The sequence below is a fragment of the Rattus rattus genome, chromosome 8 (assembly GCF_011064425.1).
Source record: "Rattus rattus isolate New Zealand chromosome 8, Rrattus_CSIRO_v1, whole genome shotgun sequence".
Classification (NCBI taxonomy): domain Eukaryota; kingdom Metazoa; phylum Chordata; class Mammalia; order Rodentia; family Muridae; genus Rattus; species Rattus rattus.
This window is the reverse complement of record NC_046161.1, coordinates 21173275-21199487: the sequence shown is the minus strand read 5'-3', so window position 1 is coordinate 21199487 and position 26213 is coordinate 21173275. Positions and strand designations below refer to the sequence as shown.

General features: G+C 38.0%; 1 protein-coding gene across 3 annotated transcripts in view; it reads right to left on the bottom strand.

Annotated features, from left to right (window-relative positions):
• The window catches only part of Septin7 (septin 7), a 62246-nt gene extending 42329 nt beyond the window's left edge, over positions 1 to 19917 (bottom strand). The window contains exons 1-2 of one of the 3 annotated variants that reach the window (XM_032910893.1): positions 19737 to 19917; positions 17384 to 17385 (exon numbers count right to left, since the gene is read on the bottom strand). In XM_032910893.1, the coding sequence (XP_032766784.1) occupies positions 17384 to 17385; positions 19737 to 19797 (63 nt within the window). In that variant the 5' untranslated portion in view covers positions 19798 to 19917. Of the gene's footprint in view, positions 1 to 17383; positions 17386 to 19296; positions 19493 to 19736 lie in introns of those variants that run through there. The other 2 variants (XM_032910892.1, XM_032910894.1) reach the window with 2 other exon arrangements.
• Positions 19918 to 26213: the final 6296 nt, after the last annotated feature.

Sequence of the window (26213 nt, the reverse complement as noted above, 5' to 3'; positions counted from 1 at the left end):
CCAAACAGGAGTAGCAGATCCATTGGAACACAGCAAAATACAGAAAAATGAAAGTTACTTACATGTAACTCAACAAATTAAAAGTAAATTAATAAGCTAAAATAAACTGAAGACAGACTCCTATGCATGTCATGTCCAAGGAATACTCTTCACATTTTTAGTACTTTTGCTATTTCCTTTGGAAACATTTAAAGATCTCCTATCTTTTACTAAAAGCCAGTTACTATACTATGTACCTGAAATCTTACAGGAAATGCTGAGGAAAAAATGTAGACCTAAGAAGTTTCAGGAAGGCGGTTGGGATTTGGCTCAGTGGTAGAGCACTTGCCTAGGAAGTAAGGTCCTGGGTTCGGTCCCCAGCCCGGAAAAAAAAAAAAAAAAAAAAAAAAAAAAAAAAAAAAAGTTTCAGGAAGGTATACTATGAATTTCATATTGTTGTCGGTCAATAGCTGAGTTTTGACAAACACATTCAATGCTGCATTTCAAAATCTGTCAATTCAGACTTAAAAGACAAGTAGATTGTAGCTAAAGGTAGCACGCAGGCAAAATTAGGTAAACTACAGGCTATGAAAACTGGAAGACAACTTAAAGAACACAGAAAAAACAAATTAGAGTCAATTCCCTGTGAAAGGCACAAGTTTACACTTGTGTACAGCCTACATCAAACAATTTGAAGCAGTTAAGGTCTTCTCGTAGCCGATAATTAAATTAATTTAATAAGTAAAAGCAAAATTTCAAAAACTGTCACACACACACACACACACACACACACACACACTCACTCACACACTGCTGTGCAAATTATCTGCGAGTTAAAAGTCTTCAGCACCTATCCTTTTCTCTTGCCATGTCAAGGAAGCCACCAGACAGAAGGTAGAAACACCTCAGAGTATGTACCTGTGCCTTACTGTCTTTTCTTCAGTAGTCCTTGGTTCATAATCAGTACTGTTTTAGGGTTGAATTAAGAAAAGGCAGGAAGCATTCCAGACAACAGGAAGGACCCTAAACTGACAATAAATCTGCTACTTTCAGGAACAAAAGAGAAGATATGTGATCTATACCAGAGGAAAAAGACAAGAGGATAGGAAATAAGGCCAGGGAGGCAGGCAGGGGCCAGATCATGTGGGACTCAGGTAAAGCAAGAAGTTGGAATATTATTTTAGACAGGAAAGGAAGCCACTGGAGGGTTTTACACAGGCAAGTGACCTGATTAACATGTTAAAGATAGCTCTTACTGCTAAGTGAAGCAGAAGAACTAAGAAGACTGCTGCAATTATCCAACAAAGAGAACATTAAATTAAGCTACTAGCAGGAAGCAATGAGAGATTAAGGATTCCAAGTGTGTTTTCCAAGGTAGAGTTGGTGAAATATTGCTAATAAATTGGATAATATCAATGGGAAAAAAAAACAAATCAAGAGTAACTACTGGCTTCTGACTTGAGCAACTTGATGGTTAGTGATAGTTATGAAAACTCTGGGTAATGGAGGAAATGGGTAGGGAATGCCAAAATCAACACAGCCTTAAACATGTAAGTTTGGGATGTCTTATTCAAGCAGAGGTGTTCAGTAGACAGCTTTAAACATATGACTAGAAAATTCCAAGGTTGCAAGTTATCTGCACATGGATACTACTGGATTCCAAATGGAAAAGGCTCCAAGGCAAAGCCTTGACGTACTCTAACACATTAGGCTGAAAATTAAAGCTGAGAAAACCCTACCAGGAAGATGGGAGGAAAACCAAGACTGCAAGGATGGGGCAGCCTTTTAACTGTTATACTTAACAAAAGAAAAGACGACCTGTACAATTTTAAGTTTACTGCTACCTTTTAACAAGACCACTCTTAATAATACAGCAAAGATGTGATTAGGCTGATTTAGGTACACTTAAATTTAAATGATCTAGAACATTTAACTTATCAATTCCCATATGACTGGTTTCTGAGTGCTAGATTTTCTCTAAAATCCTAACAAAATATGAATCCATAACTGATAATCTCCAAAAGAGTAGATGATCACACTTTCAAAACAAATTTCTTCTGAAAAAAAATTTTATCCAAATGACAAAGTAATTTGGCTACTGCCGCCAACAAATTTTCCTAGAATTTGCATGCAAGCATCCCAGAAAATACAAAACCTACAGCCTGGAGCTAACCTGGCACCAAATACAGTGTACAAACTATACTAACAACATAACACTGTTTGTTAACCAGAGGAGATAAGTTTTAAGTTCCTAACTCTGAACTTTAAAAACCTAAGTCTTTAAATCTGAAAGTCTTTTTTTTTTAAGATTTATTTATTTATTATGCATAAGTACACTGTAGCTATCTTCAGACACACCAGAAGAGGGCATCAGATCTCATTACAGATGGTTGTAAGCCACCATGTGGTTGCTGGGATTTGAACTCAGGACCTCTGGAAGAGCAGTCAATGCTCTTAACCACTGAGCCATCTCTCCAGCCCCTAAATCTGAAAGTCCTAACCACCCATTACTCCTTTTCCTGCACACATAAAATAGTCACAGTGCCAGAAGGAAGTTAAATCTCTGGGTAAGGAAATGTTATTTATATGTATGTGTGAGTGGTATAATTATGACTTTTATAATAATGAAACTATAAATAAACAGTTTCACTGAGGCCCTTGGATCATGAAGGTACTCCCTGACCTGAAGCTAGTTACATAAGAAGCAACATTGATCTCTTATAATAGCTTGTATTTACAAAATATTTTAGTTAATAGATATAATTTCTATATCAAATATCTTATTTAAGAGAAGACAAACTACTCTGTTGATGGAAATAAAATACATTGTATAGATCTGTGTTAAATTCATTTAACTAGTTGTAGAAATTAAAAAATACTAGAATAACAATATATTTCAAATAAGTTATAACAGGCTATAAAATTGAAAATTTTGCAGAACTGGGTTATATTTTTTTACCATGCATATATATTCTATTTCTCCCACTGTCGTTGCATTTAAGAAAAAAATACCAGGTTGCAAAGATACAAAGGATACATCAATAACTTTAAATAGCATAGATAAACATTGATCTTTCCTCTATGGTTTAAATTCAATCTTTGAATTTTAGCATATATGTATATTACATGTTGTTTTACTCAATGACAAAAAATTAAATTTACCTCCAAGTCTTTCAACTAATTCTAATGGAGGCAGGCAGTGGTGCACAGCTGCAGTTCCAGCCCCAAATGGAAGCAGAGCAACAGAGTCACTCAAGCACTGGGACTCAAGGCCAGCCCAGTGAAACCTCCACTGCAAAGCTAATTAACTCATTATAATTATGAGAACCAATCACAAATTATAAAAGGAAAAGATATTACCACAAAAATTTACTTGTCTACTACATAATATCTCTAGCATTACATAATACATATAACTACAACTCTCAGGCACTTGCTTAGCTGAATTTCTAAATCATATAGCAAAAGAGAAAATGTTGAAGAACTGCACCATTAAAATGGTATGAATATTTTTATTATAAATAATCTAAAAAATACATATTAAACTTAGTATAACACGAACACTGAAATATTACAGAATTATATAGGCATATCTCCTACTCCTATTTTTAAAGGTTCATGTGCTTTTCTGTATTTCTCCAGCTAGTTTCTACTACAATGTGGGTTTTGTTTTTGTTGGTTTTTTTATGTTGTAAAATGTATTTTGTGTGAGTACAAACTTGTGGATATCATGGCTCTAATGTCAGACAATTTTGGGAGTCAGTTCTTTATTTCTACAATGTTGAGGGGGGTTCTATCTCATTTCTGCTGTTGTAAATTTTAAGCTAGTGATAGGATTACAGATGGAAGTGATGAACTAAAATTCATTTTTATTTTCATTCATGTGCACCTATATGTGTCTGTGTGTGTACATGTCACCTGCACATGAGTACCTATAGAAGCCAGAATTGGGCATCAACTCCCTTGGAGTTCAAGTTCCAGGTGGTTGTGAACTACCCAGGATGGGTGCTGGGAAATAAAAGTCTTCTGAAAAAACAGCAAAAGCCTCTTAACCACCGAGCACTTTTCCAGCCTCAAATGCATTAAATTAAACGCAGTAGATGTATACTGGACTATATACCAAAGTACTAAGCTGATGTACTTCTATAATTAACCTGTGGGGGGAGGTGCTAATTCTTAGATTTCTGATTTCAGGTTTGAGCAACTAGATGAACTGTTGTACATATTAGTAAATATAGAAATCATTTCAATTTAATGTACCATTAATTTAGATTAATTCTTCTAATCTTAAAAGAGAGGAATGACTAGAAAATTTTTAAGAGACAAATATATGCAAACAATAAAAACAGGTAGAGAGGGCAAGGAGTTAGACCTGGTGGCTACTAGGGAGTCTAAGGCAGGAAGAATACAGGTTCAAGGCCTGCCAAAGTTAACAAGGTTGAATATGATCTAAGTTGGTGTTGGAGAGTTTAGTATGAACAAGGCCCTGATTCAACCCAGAGTAATGTCAAAATACAAAAAAGAGAGAGTAAAATTAAAAAATAAAGCTGTAGATCACAAAATCTTTGAATATAAACTTGAAGCCATGTGATATTTTGTTTTCAAAAAGCAACCTATAACTTGAGCATAAAGTAACAAATTTAGGACTTATCTGAAACTGTTATTCTCTGGAAAAGACAAAAGGACCAGACTCAAGAGAGCTGGCAAGTAGAGCTGAATTAAGGGGTCACATGTGGAGAAGGCAATAACTAAAAGAATGTGAAGTGTGAAAACTGTAGAAGGGAGTGTCTTTTTAAGATTTAACAAAAGAAACACGAGTTCCAGGCCCCTTATACAGCCATTAAAATGCTAGCTGAAGTTAAGGATGTAGCTCTCTGGTGTGTACTCACAATATAGAATATCCTCTTTTCCACTACACATGTTGTATCATTGACTGTTCTCAGAGGCAAAGCCAAAAGGATCACACATAGGAGCCAACATTATCTACAAAGCAAGTCCTAGAATAACAGAAAGCGAACTTGCCTCAATAAAATAAAATAAAATAAAATGGGTCACCTCTATAAATATAATAAATGAGTATATAGAAAACCCTAACTGTAATAAATTCCTGGTAGGATTATAAGTACTGTTACGAGTTGGAAAAGATTTGTAATAGCTTGAAAAAAATTAACATGTATACATCTGTGTATTTGAGTCAGACTAAAGAAATGAACCCTAAGTCATCATCACTACAGCATTTTTTTAAGTCAATTAACAGCCAACCAGCTGAAGAGCTCTATGGGGAAAGGGGACTGCTGGCAAGCATGAAGACATCAGCTCAATTTCCCCAAACCCACAAGACAGAATGATAACCAACTCCTGCAAGTTGTTCTCTGACCTCCACAAGTATGCCCATACCCAGGATAAATAAACAAATGTAAAAAAATAAATAAAAATAATAAAAACAACATAAAAGAAGACAGTAGCCCAATCTTAATTAACATCAGTGTTGTTTGGCTAGCTGGGCTTGATGGCAATTCTTCTACTATCTCAAGTTATTGCCAAGGAATCAGAAGCAATTCCATTTTTAAAAATTCACAATGAAAGAAAATGAAGCCATGTACTTCATAAACTACCGTGTGTTTACTTTTCTTTAAGTCATTTTATTCGTTTCCATTTCAAATGATATTCCCCTTCCCGGTTACCCCTCCACCAATCCCCCCCACCCCCACCACATTCCCCTTCTCCCCTCCCCTTTTGCCTCTATGAAGATGCTTCTCCACCCACTCCCACTTCACAGTCTAGAATCCCCCTACCCTGGGGGGTCAAGCCTCCCTCCCCACCCACTGATGTTAAATAAGGCCATCCTCTGTTACATAGGTATCTGGAGTCCCGGCTCCCTCCATGTATAATCTTTGGTTGGTGTTTTAGTCCCTGGGAGCTGTGGGTGGTCCAGTTAATTGATACTGTTCTTATGGGGTTGCAATCCCCTTCAGCTCTTTCAGTCCTGCCCCTAGCCCTTTCTTTTAAACAGGCAAATTAGACTTTTTGTATGTTGACAAACTCATAAAACTACAAAAGAAAAAAATCTTAGCTGTAAGGAGAATACAAGGAAAGTAGAGAAATAAACTATTAATAAAGTAAGACAGATAAACAGTTGCTCAAGTGTATATCAACCACAGCAGAGTTAGACATTTCAAGAATCTGGTAGTCTTATGACCCCAATTAAGTCCTATTATTTCTTAATTCAGTGAAAAAAACAGAAGGTACACGTGAAGTCTGCAAGTGACTAAGCTAAAAGTTAGTTTCTAGGACTCTAGACCTCTAGCCAAACTGTGTGCCTTTTCTGAAAGACAAAGTCTTAATGAAGGTCATAACTAGAACAGAACTTCAGAAATAAGAGATGGAAACAATATTTGATGTATTCAGTAAATTCTCCAAATTTAAGGAAAAAATGAATAAGCAAAAACTATATAGCAGCCCAAGGAAAAAAGAAATATATCTTAGTTGACAACATACATCAGTAGGGAAACAAAATTGTCCTAAAAAGTTATTTAACTTTAAGATTCATTAGCTTATTTCTCTAGAATGTAAGCCCAGGAAAGGCTATGTACAAAATATAGTTCAGAGGGAAGTACCAATGGTACAAAAGCTCTGGTTGTCTGCCTCATAAACACTGTCAAAAGAAAGGAAAACAAACTACCAAACCTCAGAAAAGCCGCAGGATTGCCTCCAGAAGATTATCTAATACTGAAGGAGAAATAGCCTTCTGATCTCAAGAAACAAATGAGAACCTCTGAGTTCTAATACAGGACATAAGTGTTTTTAAATTTTCTTTGAGTTACATTAAAAAAGCAAAAGGAAACAAAATTAATTGTAACAACATACTTTACCAATGCAAGATGTTTAAAACATTCTATAATCAATATAAAATTAACAAGGAAAAAAGCAAAAAAACAAAAAAAGTTAACAAGGTACTTTATATAAAAATGTTTCACAATCCATACCTTAATTCACACCTCACCTCATCTAAAGTGTTCAACCACCATGTGTTACTATTATGTCGGACAGTTCAGGGTTAAGCAACCACCTAACTTAGACTGCAGGGTGAGCTGCTTCTATGATGAGACTAAATGATTTATTTCCTGTCCTACAATCTCCTGAAATTATTGGGAAGATTATCCCAGAAATTTAGGGATTAGTTTTATCCCAGTTTTCGTCTGTCATTGTTATCTTTTCTTTATACAATATATGAGCATTCTCTAATTTTACTGTAGGGTTCTGAACAGAAAAACTTTGTAAGTGAAAAAAATTCTATTTTTGTATTGCTTCCCTACTACATTCCCATGAAAAAACAAACACTTGGTTTTGGGGGGTGGGGGAGAGTAGTTATGACTGACCTAGCATATTGATGTAGTTGCTGGGAAATTAAAATTTTTACATAAAATTATTAGCTAAATTCTTAATAAACTATAAAGTTTTCTCTAAAATTATAAGCTAAATTCTATAACTAAAGATTTGAAAAGCCTTCTTTGTTAAGCTACTGAAGCAAACAAAATAACTTAATATCACAAAAAAGGTGTATGACTTTTTTCTTTAGCTTTGAAGGCTACAGATTCTAGTAAGCTTTTGATGAAAGCACACACCTAACTCCCACCTAGAAATAGGCAATTAAAATCTATAGCTTGGCTGTAGAGCCTAAGATATAGTAATCTTTTTTTTTTTCTTTTTTTTTTTTTTTTCATAGCTGGGGACCGAACCCAGGGCCTTAAGCGCTCTCCCCCTGAGTTAATCTCCAACCCCGAGATATAGTAATCTTAATGATAACCTAAAACCCACACTGTAAGTAATGAAAAGATACTAAAGTTCAGTAATAGATATACCAGCTTATTAAAGTAGAGGTTTAGGTGCAATATTCTCAACAAGGATTCACTAGTTAGGAAAAAGCTAAAACAGTAAGATCAATGAAGAAGCTAGCTACGGGAATTAAGGTCCTTTGTTTATCTTAACTAGATTCTAATTCATTAAACACAATACCTCTAACCAACAGAACTTAGAATACCTACCCTTCAATCAAAAAAGCCTGAAGTAAGCTATGAGTATGCTGTATTTAACCAACTTGTGCTTTCTAACAAAAATCGCCAAGGCAAGACTGACTCCTTTCTGTATGCTTTCACTATTTCCATTCACATCAAATTTTCATTTCTCCAAACTTAAACCAGAGAAATCAATTCACCCTGTTGGGCAAGCCGTATATTCTGAGCATCTTTAGTCAACAGCCTAAATGGGTTTGGTGGCTCCTTTACTAGTAGATTGTTTTATATATCCGCAGAACAAGATTATCCCTACTTAAATTAACTTCCTTTTCAACCAGCATCTCAACTTTATAGGAAAAAACAGCTAAACAAGTAATCTAGCTCCATGATTAACAATGAAGATCTTAAATTGGACTGAATTTGAGGCATGTTTACACAGGAGAATTTAGATCTGGTACTGTAAACATGGTCAAAATATGAGTAAGGAAGTCAAAGGCCCTAGGGGAAAACCTATATCATGCTGTCAAACTACCTTTTAAATATTTATGTTTATAGATAGATAGACAGACAGAAACACATAGGTCAGATAGATGGCTTTTTAAAAAAGAAACCAGGAAATAAGAATAAAAGGTAGGTAGATATATGTACAAAGCAGAAAATGCAAAAAGCTACAGTTTTAAAACTTTATTATTTAATAAGCCATGCTGCATATAATTCAAAGCATATAACCAAATATTACAGACGACAGTCTTTAAAAGTCTGTTGTATTCTGCTAAAAGCGAGAAAAAAAGTCTGATTATACAAAACACATAGCTCATCCCAAAAATGTAAAAAATGTAAATTACTAACTTAAAGTACTAATAAACACCGTAAGAATAACTAGAGAAGGGGAAGAGGTTTGCTAAATATTCTCTTTAAAATACTGTTTATAATTTAAAATATCAAAGCTATAAAATGTCCAGAAACTACAAAATAGATAAGCAACTTTAACACATTTAATTCTTAAGTTTAAAAATTTTAAATGTACTTAAAACATACTAATAATGGTTTAATAGATCAAAAGACTATATTAAGTGAATACCAAACTTTCATAACGTATTTACAGAATATTTTCACATATATTGCCTCATATTGTGAGAAAGATTCTTTCTTATAAAAAGAGTCTCAGCCCTGGCTATTCGTCAAAATCACCTAAAATATAAAATACTTAAATACAAATTTCTGGACCCTTTCTCTCACCTAGAGAATAAATGAATCTTTGAATGGGTTATATACTTTAAATATTTCCGACACCAAAATTGGGCATAATACCACTGATTATAGCAATTAATAATAACACTGATTATAGCAATTAAGAGTGAAATGAATTAATCAGCGATTATTGAAGTTACTGTTTTCCCTGTTCCCTGTTATCCCTAATCATAAAAGTCCATTCACTAAAATTTTATACTTACTTTAAAAATGGTTTACAATGTCAGTATTAGAAATGAGTTAGCTACTAGAGAAGTTTTCTTTGTAGAAAATCACTTCATATTTCAGAATGTTATAACAAGTGGAATGGTATTCAAGTTATTTTTAATAGTAGTATACATTAAAAGCATAAAGATAAAATTATAAAAAAAACTTTTTTCCTCTTATACAAATAATCTCCCTCAAAATAGTCTCTAAACTTGATAAAATAGAAAAAAATCCTTCAATAGAACTCTTGACTATATATAAGAATACAAAATGTTGGACTAGAGATGGTTCAACAATTAAGAGGACTAAGTGTTCTAGAGGAACTTATGTTCAATTCCCAGCACCATGTGGCAGCTCACAACTGTCTAACTCAGTTCCTGGGGATCTGATACCCTCAAACCAATGCACATAAAATAAAAAAAAAAATTAGGGCTGGAGAGGTAGCTCAGCGGTTAAGACACTGTCTGCTCTTCCAGAGGTCCTGAGTCAATTCCCAGCAACCACATGGTTACTGTGGTATGATGCCTTCTGGCATCCGGGTGTACATACAAATAGAGCACTAACATACATTAAATCTTTTTTTAAATTAATAACTTTTTAAAAGTTTAAAAGATACAAAATGTCAATTCTTTTTAAAAAAGGCATTAGTTTGAAATGTACCAGTTCAAATGTTAATAAACTTTAGTAATAATATGTTCAAGAAATTAGGAGATTTGGCCTAACCTAGAACAGGAAAACTTCACTAAATTACTTTTAGAATTTTCTGCTGTGCAAATTAATCTGTTCACTTGCAAAATATAATAAATTAAGGCACAAGTGAATACAGTAATCTTAAAAACAGTTCTTTTAGGTCTTAGGTGACCATGTCTTACTGATACCATAGGAAATAAAACTAACACACACACACACACTCTCTCTCTCTCTCTCTCTCTCTCTCTCCCTCCAAGCTTCTCTATCTCATGTTTTAAACTGTCCATCTCAGTCAGGAAATGGTAGATACCTATGCACTCTATGCCTGTATCTCCACCTTCCCTAAGAGCTACCAACCAACCCTTTGTCTCCTTATGACTGCTCTAATTCTATCTTAGTCCTGGGAAAGATAAATAACCTTTTCCAATCACTTGACCCTACCTTGATACCTTATCCAGTCTTCCAGTGATAACCATCAAGATGATTCCCATCATTGCTATTCTTTTAAACTTCTTTAATGAGTTTATTTTTTATTATCTTTTCCTCTAGCTTCATAATCTGATACTACCATGATTTCTCAGCATGTAACAAAGTAACCATCCTTTTTATCTACCAAAGATTCCCCTTCTCCAGTCTGAACAGGGCAGTCTGGGATCAGTATATGCTACAGGCCTTTAAATCACACCACAAGTTATTTACTAAGTACAACACAGATCTGGGAATACAAAACAAACAAGCTCAGGAATGCATAGTGGAGGCAGTCCAGTATATAGTAATACAGTCTGATAACTTCCTAAGGTAGTTATCTCAATGTTTCTCATTTAGCAGGCATCATGCTAAATAAGATTTGTCTACTTATTACTTTAAGAAGGGAAAAGAAAACTGCTACTTTACTTGCCCAGCATTCAGTTAGGCATTCATTAAATCTGAAATGTGAATCCTGGTCAGACTTTGTAACCTAAGATCTTAATCATCATGGCTCTGCTTCTGCCAAAGTATTAGCTTCAATTTCCCAGAGCCAAACACACAAATAGCAGATACAAGACATGTATTTGCTAAATGAACGAACTTGTAGTGTCAAAGTTGTCAAAATCTAATAGCATATTACATCAAAAGCAAAAACTTAGAGAACCTGGACTCTGTACCCAGCACATACAGCACAGCTCACAACCATCAGGAATTCCAGTTAGAGTATCTGACTTCTGTGGGTACTGGGCATTCACATGGTGCACAGACATGTAGGCAGGCACAACAATCATGAGTACAAAATAAAATTAATATAAATTTTAAATAGTTCAAAAATAGCTCAAAAATGTTTACCATCTTGAACAATTAGGGAAATGCAAATCAAAACAGCTTTGAGATTTCACCTTATTCTAGTCAAAAATAATAAAGATCATCAACAACAAACTAAAAACAAATGCTGGAAGGGATGTGTGGAAAAGTGAACCCTCACTCGGGTCAGTAGGATCGCAAACTTGTTCAGCCACTCTGGAAATCAGTATGAAGGAACCCCGAAAGCTAAAAACAAGTCTACCATATGACCCAGCTACAGCATTCCCTGACATATGCTCAAAGGACTCAACATCATACTGCACAGACACTTGTCTCAGCCAACTTCTTTGCACTCTCTCTATTCACAATAGAGAAATCAAAACAACCTAACTGCCCTTCAACTAACAAATGATAAAGAAAATATAATACATATACACTATGTGACACCATTCCTGTTAAAAAAAATCAAATCAAGAAATTTGCAGGTAAATCTATGGAACTCATCATATTGAGTGAGGCAATCCAGACAGAAGGGCAAATGACGATAGGTTTTCGCTCATCTGCAATTCCTAGCTCCTCCAAGTCTACAGATATGAGTATATGGTAACTGCAGAAAACAAGGAAATAAAAGCAGGAAGGGGGAAGTGGCAGTTAACACAGTCTAAGTGAATTCAAGGGGGAAATGGGGAAAATGGGACTTTAATTTGGGAGAGAGGTGCATGAATATAAAAGGGGAAGGCAAACAATTATCAGAGAAGCCATAAGGAATCATATTCTCGGGGCTGGAGAGATGGCTCAGTGGTTAAGAGCACAGACTGCTCTTCCAGAGGTCCTGAGTTCAAATCCCAGCAACCACATGGTGGCTCACAACCATCTGTAATAAGGTCTGATGTCCTCTTCTGCTGTGTCTGAAGACAGCTACAGTGTACTTACATATAATAAATAAATCTTTAAAAAAAAAAAAGAATCATATTCTCTACCTAAAATGAAATATAGCACATATCAAGTCTGTGTTGTATGTGTACATGCATACATATATGCATGCATGTATACATACAGATAGATTGTTTAAGTGAAATTTTCCCACCTGGACTCACAGTGCTCCTCCCAAGAGCCATGGACTATCTTAAAATAAACAAATGGACAAACAAACATTAAAAAAAAAAAAAAGGAAGAAAACCCCTCTACTATGCATGAGAAGCCCCCTTTAAGTGTTATCAAGATTACATAAGAAACTTCCAAAATATGATATGCTATTGCTGCTACCCGTTGAGCCACCCCAGAAGTGGAAGGTTAAAGCCCTATTGCTGAAGACAGCATCCACTTCAGACACAGGACCTAGAGAACACGCTTCCTTCATGAGAACCAGCTTTCCTGGTACCAGAAGACACCCATGCCAGCTTCTAAAGGAGGGAAGTGACCAACAGTCCTACCCAAATATGCCAACTATGAACCACAACAAGAACAAGCATGGGCATGGTAACTCTAAGGGTACAGTAGTGGCAACCAAGGACTCTTTCCTTAAGACCTTCTTATCAAGAGGGAAACCATGCCCGGTACTAGAAACCTAGCCAAACACCCAGGGCTAGTGAGGTCTTGGAGGAAAACTTACAACTTTCACCTTACTAAATCAGCAAAATCTAAATATTTACCCTTATACTATCAAGTATTAATTATCAGCTCTCATTAGAGAAACTTCTCTTTGGAACACAGATCATTACGGAAAACTATAAATCAAAATACAGAAAACAAGATGTCCAGTCCCAACTGATCCACCTATAACACAATTCCTGAGCTCTGGGGACATTTTTGGAAGAGAGAGTAAAAAGTTTCCTGAGAGCTGGAACACCAAGTTTGCTGTGAGGCTGCAACTCCTAGAAACGTCAGAGGTGATGATCCACGTGTGGAGAAGTCTCATCCACATAGCTCCCTTAACAAGACCTGCATATCAACAACACCAATGAGCATGCCAACATGGAATGGGGAAGCTCACAGATCCTCAACCCTAGTAAGTAATGGGCAACTGAGAAATGCTGAGAAGGAGAAATGGTCTTCTTCCCCAAGGAAGAATTCAATTGGTTATAGAATACTAAGCCTGAGATCACATATGTACAAATAGCGTGTGTGTAATAACAATTAAAGAAAAAGTCATGGATCGGGGGGGGGGGGTTGGAGAGAAGAGGGGAAATGATATTTTTTTAAATTTCAAAAAATAAAAATCTTATAAAAATATTTAGAGCCAAAAAATAAGAAAGAGAAAAAGAAAGAAACAATAGAAGTACTGTTGAGAAGAGGTGCAAGAAAACTATTTATTCTAAGCTTCCTCACCACAATGACAGGGCACTTGTCTCCTTAGGAAGCCACAGCTATGCAGACTGGGCTATAACCAGCTAACCAGGTAACCCTGTTGGCACTTGGATCTTGACCTTCTCAGCCCAAAACTGTAAGAATTGACTTTGTTCTTTAGAATTGATTCAATCTTAGGTATACTGTTATCACAGCACAAACAAACTAAAACACAATATGATGTTTTATAGGGCAGGAAACCTGTATGATTTTTGAGTCTGTATTTTAAAAGAATTCTTCACACTAACATACAAGAAGCTATTAACATAGATGGCCTGAAGAGTAGAAAAGATGACTTTCAAGATAGGAGGAGCTCAGCATAGTGGTGCTCACTTTCAATCCCAGGGGCAGTCAGAGGCAGGTGGTCTACTGAGATTACTACTAGGCCAGCCTGGTCTACATAATGAGTTACAGACCTACCTGAACTACACAGTAAGACACTCCCATCAAAAAAATGGAAAAGGTATGAGGAGGAACAAAAAACAATTCCAGAAACAAAATAGAAACACAATAATATACACAAGGCTATGGGTCCATAGGTATAAGACTTCTATAAGCAGTATTTGTTAATAAAATGAAAAAGGGCTTACAAAATATCAAATTGTCATTACAAGACTATTTTACAATGTTCAGACACTGTAAAAAAATTTTTTATATTGCCAAAAGTTAATCATATTTCCAGAGGCTCATCCCAAGACTGTTTATCAAACTCTAGAAAGCTACTAGAATTATGTTCCTTTATATATACCAAGGTGATCTTTTAACTTTTTTCTGTGCATTTGAAATCTTATAAAGAAAGGGGCTGCAGATATCACCTAGTCAGTAAAGTACTAGCCATGAAAGCATGAGAGCCTCAATTTGGATTCCCACTACCCCAGTGTAAGCCATAAAATCCACAGATGACACCACGCATGTGCAACCCTGTACGGACTAGTGTAGGCAGCATGATGTCTGGGGCTTACAAGCAAGCTAGTCTAGCCAATCAGGGAGCTCAGGTTGATAAATCAGACAAATAGGCTGGGGAGTTGATTCCATAAATAAAAACACTTTCCATGTAAGCATGAGGACCGAAATTCAAATCTCCAGCAACACACACACACACACACACCACACAAAGTTAGGCATGGATGCACATGCCTCTAACCCCAGCACAGAAAGAGGAGGGTGAGAGACAAATGGACCCCTGAACTGAGCTTCAGTTCAGTGAGAGACTCTGTTTCAATATAATAGTAATAGATGAAGATGCCTAATGTCCTCCATTGGCCTTTACATGGATACAAATAGGCACATGCACCCACAGTCATGTGCAAAACCACAGCACAAAAACATGTACCAAAAATAAAAATAAGGTGGAGACCATAGGGGACAGCATTAACCACTGATCAGTCTCTGACTGCCACACTTGAATAGATGGATGGACACAAAGGTAGACACACAGGTAGACATACACGCACATGCATATACACCAAATACAAAATCAGGAAGGAAGAAAAACTTCAAAAACTACCCAGAAAAACTATGACTATATATAGCTATATAGAGAGACTATATATAGTTATATATATATATACATATATATATATAATCTAATATCTAGCCTGATCTAATCAATGACTAACAGAAATCAGATCAATGGTTATCTGGAGCAACAAGGTTAAGATTGAAAAGAAAAACAAGAAAATGTCAAGATGTTAAAATGTTCAATGTCTTGATTGGTATATAAGGCTACAAGATATATTTGTGCTTACATATCAAGGTTCCTTGAAGTGCGTGCTTAAAACCTGTAAATGTTATAGTTTAAAGGCCTTAATAAGGTTATATAGTATAAATAAACGTATAGCATAAATACCTTAATAAACTTACTAAATTGAAAAATACTTGGAAATGAAGGTTTCTAGGTTCCTCTCCCAAACACTATGAATCTAGGAACATTACTGAGACCCAGATAATCTGCACTTTTAAACACAAGGCCATGATGGCCTCTTCATTTTTAATGATCACAATTTATATTCTGGGATCTATTGACTGATCTAGCACAATGTCAAGGAATTACAATAATAATGATGATGAATCAAATATGAACAATAAAAGCAAAACTGCTACCTAGATAATCCTAATTCTCAAGTTTGAGAAATACTAAGTATGTAATATGCACACATATATGCACCATACATGCACACACATGCTCCTACAGGTTATACTCACAGAACAAAAATAAACTCTACACATTAACATTGCCAAGATTGAGAAACTGACTGAAGGCTCATCTCAAGTGAAGCTTCCAAAATTATTCATTTATGACTCCAGAGTAAAATGGAGCAGATTTAGCATGCTTGGGGCACAAAGGTGACCTCTAAGGTGCCACTAAGCCTGACCTCTTGAGTTTGGTTCTGTGCCAAACACAGTGAAAGGAGAAAACCGACTCTAACAAATTGTCCTCTCAACTCCACATGCACCCCCACCACAATAGATATAAACAGTCATACACAAATTTTAAAATTTTAAAAATAAAAAGGAGTCATCATAACTTTTGATTACCAAGGGAGATATACTCTTAATATTCTTTGTAAAGCAAACATAGACTAAAACACAAATACATGAAGATGCAAAGCTAAAACCCTACATAAAGTAAACAGGAGCAGCCTCCTGCTATTTTTTAAACACAAGGTATACTTTGCTCTTCTCAGTTTTTAAAGTACTTTTAAAGTTACTGGCTACAAGTACATAATCTTTTAAGACATCTATCTGATAAGGCACCATCTTTAGCCACCCAGAAATTACTGCATAACGCCCTAATCCAGGTTTCTATTCTGAAAGCATGGCAGACCAGTGTATGAAGATGCACAGGATTATATTAAAAGATAGAAATTTTAAGCATAATAAAATAAGACTTCCTGTGAGGGCTGAGGCTACTAGAACCAAACCCAGAACCTATAGATGCTAAGTTAACGGTGTTCTGCCACTAAACTGCATCCCCTCTCTCATAAACTTCTGTTTTGCTAAAATAGCAAGAGCATTTTCTGTATATTAGACCTAATAATAAGAAGCTGGGACTTTTGCTATCTTTCTCATTCTGCTTTTATTTAAAAGACGTTTGCAGAACTTTGGATTTGGGGCAGTGAGGAAAGAAAGGGACTTATGTAGTGAGGAGAAAAGGGGAAGGGAAAAAAATAAAAATCCTTCACCTTTTGTGAACACTAACTTAAAATGAGTGACACCTCAGTAGAAGAAACAAGTGAAGATCTGAATCTATGTCTGACATCAAGGTTCAAGTTCTCAATCATGCAAAGGTGTACTTTCATTAAGATTCTGAACCAGAAAATGCCCCTCCCCCTCTCCTAGACTCTCTAGAAATCTGATGACACAAATGATCAAAAGAAAACAAACAAATAAAATAAAAACCCTACAAAACTATTCTTTTCAAAAGGTGAAACAGTCATTAGCTACTATTTTTTTTTTTTTTTTTTTTTTTTTTTTTTTTTTGGACCAGCCCTGGTTTTTATCTGGTTTTGAGGGTGACCTCTTCTGGAGATTACAAATATGGCCTCTCTAGCCCTACTAGCTGCTGGTGTGCAGAATAACTGAAGCCAAAAATAAGAAAAAGTCAACATGAACTTAACAGCTTTTATTTAAATCTTCTTTTCTCATACCAAGGCCGCAAACCCTTTTAACATCCTTACTTTTGACCAACAGCACTTTTTGACCACACAGTACAGAGAATGGAATCTACACATTTTTGTCTCAAAGCTCAGTAAAATGCATTAACAAATTTCAACTTTTAATAAAAATTTGAAGATAGCTTTTTAAGTCAAAATATGAAATTAGGCTTTCTGTCAGCAATTCAGTCAAGCAACACTACTGTCCAGTCCCAGCCATACAGTCTATGCTGAATATATATACCATCAAATTATATGTCTGAGGCCAACCTGCTCTACAACTAGCTTCATTCCAATCTGTCATAAAGTCCCAAGTTAACTCTCCTCCTGCTTCCTCAACACTTTGGTTGTCCTAAGGTCGGCTTGGAGTCCTCTGCTAAACTGACCTTGCTCTGCCACTAAGCTGCATCCCGGCTCTCATAAAGTTTTGGTTTGCTTTAATAGTAAGAGCATTTTCTGTAGATTGAACTTAATAATAAGAGTCTGGTCTAAGAGTTCTCCAAATATCCCAATAGATTATGTCTTTACCATAACTTTTCGTGTCTTTACCTACAAATTATCTCTAAACCAAAACCAGTACCTATAAATTGCTAAGTTAGGAAAACATTCACCAGTTCTCATAGTCACACAGAAACTTTGTTTTCAATTATGTAAGCCTGAGTGCAATGTGATATTTTTAATAACAGTATAAAGAGGGCCAAGATCCATCACTGCCCTATCACTGAATGGCACACTGTTAGCATGTAAACTACCCATGTAGCTTCCAGATTTCTTTGATAGTGCCATTCAAGCCCTATCTCCTCTAGTCTCAGTCAGCTGGCTGTAATGAAGATTGTTTCTTGCCTCTACTCCCCCAACCCCACCATCCCCTACTCTTTCCCTTGCTGATTGGAGAAATAATGAATCCAGGAAGAAATTGTGCCGATCCTTCAGTCTCTCAAGATTCTACAAGTTGCAGTCCTGCTATATGCATGAATCCCAGAGTTTCCTCAACTTCTCACTACCTGAATGCACATAAATATGTTTTAAAAAAATGCTTGTCACTCTAGATTACCTGTTCCTCGGGATTCCCAGAGGCAATTGGAAAGAGCTTTCCTTTTCATCAAAATTAGAGAATTAAAATAAGTAACTCTCAAAATTGAACTACTTAGCAATAAGCTTGCCAAGATTTAAGTAACAAGTAATGATTTCAGCAACTTAGCAAACATCTGGTCATCACAGATTCTAACCCTTCAACTGAAAGAAAGCAGATATGGAACAGTGTACTATAAAAAGTAACTTAGCAGAAAAAGAAATGTGTAAGAAAAAAGACTCAATTGCTTAGTTCATACTACATAAAAAGTACGAAGTGGAACTCTGGAGTGGAAAATATGAATGAGATGGCCTGTTCTTTTTCCAGCATGTGGGGGAGGAGAGGAAATGAAAAGGCTTAAGAGAAAAACAGACTACTGAAATTATTTTCAAAAATTAATTTCCTTAAACTTCTCCAGTCCGTGTCTGCCCAACCCCCTCCTTTTTCCAGGCACCGTTCCCATCCCTTTACACCTCCTCCGGGGGGCGCCCTCCGAGACCTTCTCTTTCCCTAATTCCTAAAAAATTAAACCCAAACCAAGCTCAGGATCTGTCTCGAGACTCGCCCGCCATCCACCGGCCTTCAGGGTTGAGCCGGGAGAAGGCGAAGCGAGCAGCACCACGTTTGCTGGAGCTGCTGCTGCTGCTGCAGCCTCCGCCGCCGCCGCCGCCGCCTCCATCGCAGCCCCAGCCCAGGGCATCTTCTTCCTCCCTCCCTCCCTCCAGCTGCCCTCCCGGGCCGGCCCACGGAGAACCCGCGCCCAACTCGCTCAAACATCCCCACCCTGCTCGCCCGGCCTACACACCCACAAGGGGACCTCAACCCAGGCTGCTCGGGCGGGAGACCCGAGCAGGCAAGGCCTCGGGACCGAAGAGGCGAGGGCCGGAGGCCCAGAGGAGACGCAGGAAAGACTGGCCTCCAAGGCGGGCGAGGGCTGGGCTGGGACGGGGCGGCTCGGGCGACTCGGGCCTCAGAGGCCACGGTCCGCCCGCCCGCTCCCCCGGCCTGCCCGCCAAGGCGCAGGAAACGCCGCCGCCTCGGCTCCGCTCACGCTCAATTCAAACTGTCACCGAGGCCGCCTCCCCTCCCCTCCCCCCGGCCGCCGCGCCCCGGGCCCGCCGCCTCCCCGCCGTGCCGCTCGCCCCTCTAGCCCCAGGGCGTTCCCCGGCTGGTCCGGAGGTCGCCGAGTACCCGCGCGTCCCGAGCCGGAGCCGGGATCGCCGGCGGCCGGGGGCTGAGGCTCACCCATGGTGCTGCAGTTGACGCTCCTCTCCTCAGCAGCAGCGGATCTCGCACTGACCGACATCCCCTCCCCCTCCGCGACCAGCCCCGGCGCGGCGCAGCCGGCGGATTCTCCAAAACCTCCTACGCCAATTCCGCAGCGTAGCCGCCCAGCGTCACTGCCCCACTTACGCACACGGCAGCAGGCGGACTGCCCCACTGGCTCTCGCCCGCCCTGAGGCTTCCGGGCCGAGCCGAGGCGGCTACGCTCTCGCGAGATTACCCACCTCCGCGACCTGCCGCCCTGCTTCGTTCGCTCTGAGCGTGTTCTCCCTGGCGCCGCCGCCGATTTGCTGTGCCTCCTCAACCGCCATGTTTACATTGGCCGCGTCTGGGCACTTCCGTTGTCGTGGACAGTAGGGTCTTCAGTATTTTTTTTTCTCGACACTACCTCTACGGTTAACTGCGCTACTTTTGTCACTGAAAGTCCTGGGGATTTAGTGGGAGCGGTGACTGGGGCGCGAGGGCGGGGTCTTGCCCGGACTAAAGATGGCCGCCGCCAGTGCCTCCCCGCGCAATTTCACCTCAGGTTCTGGAGCAGCGGGAGCCGCGGGGTTGGCCCCCGCTTCTCCTTACGGAATTGGCGTAAGGCTGGGAGGCGCTGGTTAAAGAGTCAGCCAGCTCTTGGAAAATTGCCCTCAGGGTGGGGGCCCCTGCTCAGGCGGTTCTGCGGTGGAGCTGACGTCTTTGTGAAAGAGAAGAGACAGGCAGGTGTCTGTTCTCCTCGTTCTCCTGTCCACCCCATTTCCTCACTTCCGTGACTTTGTGGGGGGAAAGTGAGGTTAGGCCCTGCTTGCCTGGACACTTCCTTCTTGTCATGTCTGGTGGTCTGGCGCAGTCGAGAGACCGACTGCTGCAGTTTCATCACACTTGTTGACTCACCTTGGTCCCTGCTCGCGCTCTGGTTGAGGAAATGAATGGACGCATGAGAAAGAAACTCAGTAACAGTTGAGGGTATCGGAAGGCGGGAGGTGTCGTCTTATACGGTCCTTAGAACCTTCCCTCTCTAGTGAGAGTGTTCTTAAGTCGCTATGAATGATCCTTCTTTCGTCCCTTGCTTGAAACTGATGGTTCTGTAAAGTTGGTGCACAAGTTAAGACATTTTGTATAAAGTTACTGCCCTAAAGAGATGTTCGTAGCAGCACAGCTCTGTCAGTGAAACAGTATCTACTAATGGAATCCCACATCGTTTAAAAAGTTGGTACACAGACTACTATGTGAATTCAGTGAAGTACAGCTATCAGCATTTATGGAGAACGCAATACTGAGGGGGAAGCAGGTTGCAAAAACTATCTAGTATAAGTAATGTTTTTAGAGAGGTTTTATTTTTTAAATGAGAAGCTGTGAAATCAAAGTGCAAAGGTCTCATAAATGATACATATCAAGTTTAAAATAATGGCTACTTTTACTGAGGACCAGAGGGAGTGTAACAGGAAGCGTTCCATTGTATCTTTTTATTTTCTGTCCAAGTAATCTGAAGAAAATGTGACAGCCAAAAGTTGAAATATGTTAAAATTAAGTATAGGGCACATGGGTGTTCAATTTCCTGTGTGCTTGAAATACTTCCAAGTAGCCTTTTTTAAAGAAAGAAATTTTATCTAAAAATCCAATTATATTGTATCTTGATTTATGCTGTTCCTACACCTACATTTTTACATTTATCAATGTATCCCACCTTAGCTGCCAACCAATTATTGTGTTAAAGTTCTTTCATTAAGTTTCTGTCTCAAAAAAGGCAATATAGCCTGCCATTGGACCGGTAGGGCACTACCTTTATCCCAGCACTCAGGAGACAGAGGCAGGCAGATCTCTGAATTCCAGGTCAGCCTGGTCTACAGAGTGAATTCCAGGACAACCAGAGCTATACTGAGTTGGGGGGGGGGGGTTGGAATAAAAGAGCAGTATAGAAAATACAAGGTCTAGGAAGTTAGAGTATTTGGGTTCAAATCCCAGCTCACATTATTAGGCACGTGGCCAAGGACAGAAAAATTTCTTAACTTTCTATGATCAAGTTTCTTCCTCTACAAGTGTCTGAATTCAGTACACTAATGCATGCCCATTGCCTAGTAGAAGCTTACTGATATTTCTTACATGTAGTTAATTTATCATGATTAATTTATAGTGCAAAATTAAAATATTTTTTATATAATTTAATAGTCTATAAAGAAAATATCTATCTTTGTAAGTAAATTTCTTTGAGGACAAGCTTTTAGTAGGATCTGAATCTTAAGAGATTAGTGAATTGTGAGCTTTGTCATTTCCTGGAAATGGATAAATTCTCAATATAAATAATGTCAAAGGTACATTTGTGCTGTCATACTAAGTTCACCCCAAATAATAACGTCAGTGTGTTCTATTGAAAATGCATGGTAGGGGTTGGGGATTTAGCTCAGTGGTAGAGCGCTTGCCTAGGAAGCGAAAAGCCCTGGGTTTGGTCCCCAGCACCAAAAAAAAAAAAAAAACCAAAAAAAAAAAAAAAAAAAAAGAAAATGCATGGTAAATTACAGGAAATGAGTTTATACCATGTAGAGTTTTCTCAGAAAGAGATTCAGTTTCCAATTGTGCTCATTTTATGATCTATTGTGTGTCCTTGTTAACAAAATAATGTCTAGACCTTAACCTAATTCAGAGAGAGTCTTGAAAAAGAAATTTCTGGGCTTAGCATGCAGGAAATTTCCAATATATATTTACAATGTACACATCCAGTAAACTACCAGCTTCATCAAGTGCTTATTTCCCTAGTCAAGCTCTTCTTTCCACTTTCAACAACAACCTCCTCAGAATTTCTGCATTATTTTCAAGTCATCTCTCACTTATTTTCAGAAAAAAGAAAAAAAATATATAAACCAATGGATTGTTTCCTCATTCACAAGCCTGCCTGCACAGGCATCCGACTTGGCACCAGGAACTGGATACTCCCTTACCCCCTACCATCTCCGAAGCACATATTTCTGTCTCTTCAGGAACTTCTCTAAACAGATATTTTATTCCACTCAATAAGCTTCAGGATTTTATCCCTATCACGCTACCATAGGTCATCAGTACTCAGTTTTTCGATAGAGTGGACCTTTTTTTCTTTATTAAATCAACTTCTCTGCAGCATTAGATAGTAGTAATCATGGTTTTCTGAATATATATCATTTGATTTGTAAAACTACACTTTCCTGGTTTTCCTCCTAGATCTCTACCTTTTTTTTTTGTTTGTTTGTTTTTGTTTGTTTGTTTTAATCTTTCACTCTAGGATCATCTGCCTATCGCTTAACACCTAGAAGCTATTCAAATTGATCTGTTCCTATTTTCACTTTATATATAGGACTTGTTCCTATTTTCACTTTGTGTGTGTGTGTGTGTGTGTGTGTGTGTGTGTGCACTATGTATTATATGTTTATTAATCATGTGTGTGCATGACACCCAAAGAGGCCAGAAGAGGCCATCACATCCCTGAGACTGTAGTGCCAAAGATTAGGAATTGCCATGAGTGCTGAGAATGGAAAGTAGGTCCTCTGGAAGATCAGCCTGAAATTGTAACTACTGAGGCATCTTACCAGATCCCTGTCTCATGATTTAAAAAGTCATTTATTAGTAGTATATTACTGTGTATATGTGCATATAACATATGTGCAGAGGTCAGAGGACTTTGAGGAATCTGTTCTATCATTTCACCATTGATTCCATCCCTGAAACTCATAAGGCTTCCCAGCAAGTGTTTTCATCCCCTGCACCATCCCGAATCCCATTTCACCTTTAACAGTCCTCTTGTGTCTTGTTGGCTTCTGAGATCATATGTGTGCTGATGACTCCTAAGTATAAGTTTCAAGTCTACTTCTCCCTTTTAACAATAAAGTTCACATACCTTTAAAATGTCTATCCTACATAGTCCAAGGTATTTCAAAATAACATCTGAAACTAAACTTCTCATTTCATTTTGTCTGTGTTTGCTTCAGATCTCTAGATGGTATCATCATCATTCCAGTGACTATTGCTTCATGATTTATAACTCATTCTTCTCCTATATCCATAGTGACCATTCTAAGCCTTAACTAGGTCAGTCTGTTTAGTCTTTATACCAGAAGGTGTACATGATATATTTCCTCATTTCTGGCCTGCTCACTGTTTCTCTCTCTCTAGACTCTAGCAAGACTTGCTGACCCTCTGTCTGTAATACTCTAACATTCCATTTCCTTTTCTGCACTCATGCTTTTTTTATTTTTCCTTTCAGTATCAGTTTGACAATTATTTCTCTAAAAGTCTTTTTCTGGTCTCCCATGATTGGGTGACATGCCCTCTAAACTTCTATAGTTTCTTGTATTTACTTTCAAATTGTGCTAATAGTACATTTTTGTAAATATTTGTCTCCCTTCCAGTGGAGTACAAACTCTTTAAGAGCAGGGATTCTTGGTAACATAGATAGCCCCACATAGGGTACAGTGTTCACTACTTAATTCTGCAGCTATTTCCTGAGGGATAATTGTGTAGTAGGCACTAATATAGTACTCCATGTTGAATGAGGAATCCCGACAGTGAGGAGGGAACTGTGTCTCTGACAATGTGGGAGCTGGAGGTCAATATTTTAACATGCTAATACTGACTTTTAAAGGCAATATTAAACTGATTATGAGGCTTTATTCTCTATTAAATCTGTTTCTCATAAAAATACACTAGTATTTTTCAGTATGATAATTGTAACACGTTAAATGCAATAAATAAATAAATAAATAAATAAATAAATAAATAAATAATTAGCTGTTTCTTATCAAGCTAGACATTTTTAGCTGCCAAAATAAAATATAAAGCAGTGATGTCCCAAACTAATTTTTATTGCTTTGAAGATACAGATATTTTTCATAAGCTGTGCTTTGTGTTGACATAGATTATTATATTTTAATGTATTTTAGATATTTGTGAATTGAATTAGAAAATAATCTAAACTTTCTCGGTTTTAATTTCAAATAAAGTAGCTCAGGGTTGGGGATTTAGCTCAGTGGTAGAGCGCTTGACTAGCAAGCGCAAGGCCCCGGGTTCGGTCCCCAGCTCCGGAAAAAAAAGAAAAAAAAAAACAAATCAAATGAAGTAGCTCATGTATTCCACATAGGCAGTATACCTCAGCATCCTCAGTGACTTGAGTAATAGCAAGGTGCTGTGTGAGGAAACATGTGAGCGTCTGTTGTTCACCAGTGACTTCCACTTTACCAGCACTCCAAAACAACTGCTTAGGACACTTTGAAATGCTGTGCTTCTCTGTGTAGTCTAGGCTGATCTTCGACTAACAATCCTCCTGCCTCATTCTTGCTAGTGCTGAAATGGCAGATGTGCTTCCCCACACCTAGTGCATAGGAATTCTCTCCCTCTCTCTCCCCCTTTTCCCCCTCTACCTTCTTTTCCCTTGCCCTCCCAAGACTCTATCCCTCTGGAACCAAGAGAAAAGAAAGGAAAATAGAAAAAGAGACGTCCTTAAGCTGCTTTTGTCAGTCAGTTTTATCACAGCGTCATCAACAACAAAAAACTAATGTGTGTACCGTCCAGACAATCACTTTAAGTTTTCATGAAATCTGAGTGTAGATTAAATAATTGTAATTGAATAGCATAGTGCCAGAAGAAAGTTGGGGTGAGCTCAGACAAGCTTATTAAAATAATTGAAAATTTGTGGTGTTTGACAAACAAAAGGGAATAGATACTGATTTATCCCTATATGGATTAAGAATCTGAAGTACAAGATGGGACATTTTTGAGGTTAATGAACAAAAAATAGGGAAAAATAAAACCCCATACTTTAAAGATGAAATATTGTAGAAGAAAAGCCAAAATACACAGCAAGAAGAGAGAGGGAAGGAAAAGCAGGGAGATTTCAGCTTCATCCCAGAGAGTTGAACAAATGGAAAAAATATCAGAACAACCTCCATTCTTAACCTCTACCTATTTTTCCCACCAGCCAAGAAGAGAGTGGGTAAAATCATAGCACAGAAATAGGATGTCCCAGAAGTCCAAATTTATCTCAATTTATCACTGAAGTCTCAAGGAATGTTCACATCCCGGCCTTTTTTACAAACTTATTTCTCATACATATGAGAATCCCTCTGTTCCTTGAGGGCCCCACATCCCTGGCAATAGACTGGCAGTGCAGTTGCCTATGGGACAGGAACGAGAATAAAGCACTTACCTTGTTTTTCATTATGATTTGTTTGACATCAGTACCTTGTTTTAGAGCTATCAAGGAAAAAAATCCAAAGTTTATAAAATCTATTGCAAGTGGAAAAGGCCATTGCTGCCAACTCCCTTTGGCATTTCCTACCACTGAATCAGAAATTGACTGAAATAGGAAATAGGGACACATGGTTCTATCTATGGGAAACCAGCTCCCTGCAGCAACTAGGCTCAATATATTGACTTTGGCAATGGCTGAACACTTCCTGCTAAATAATACAAAAGTGAACTGAACTTAAC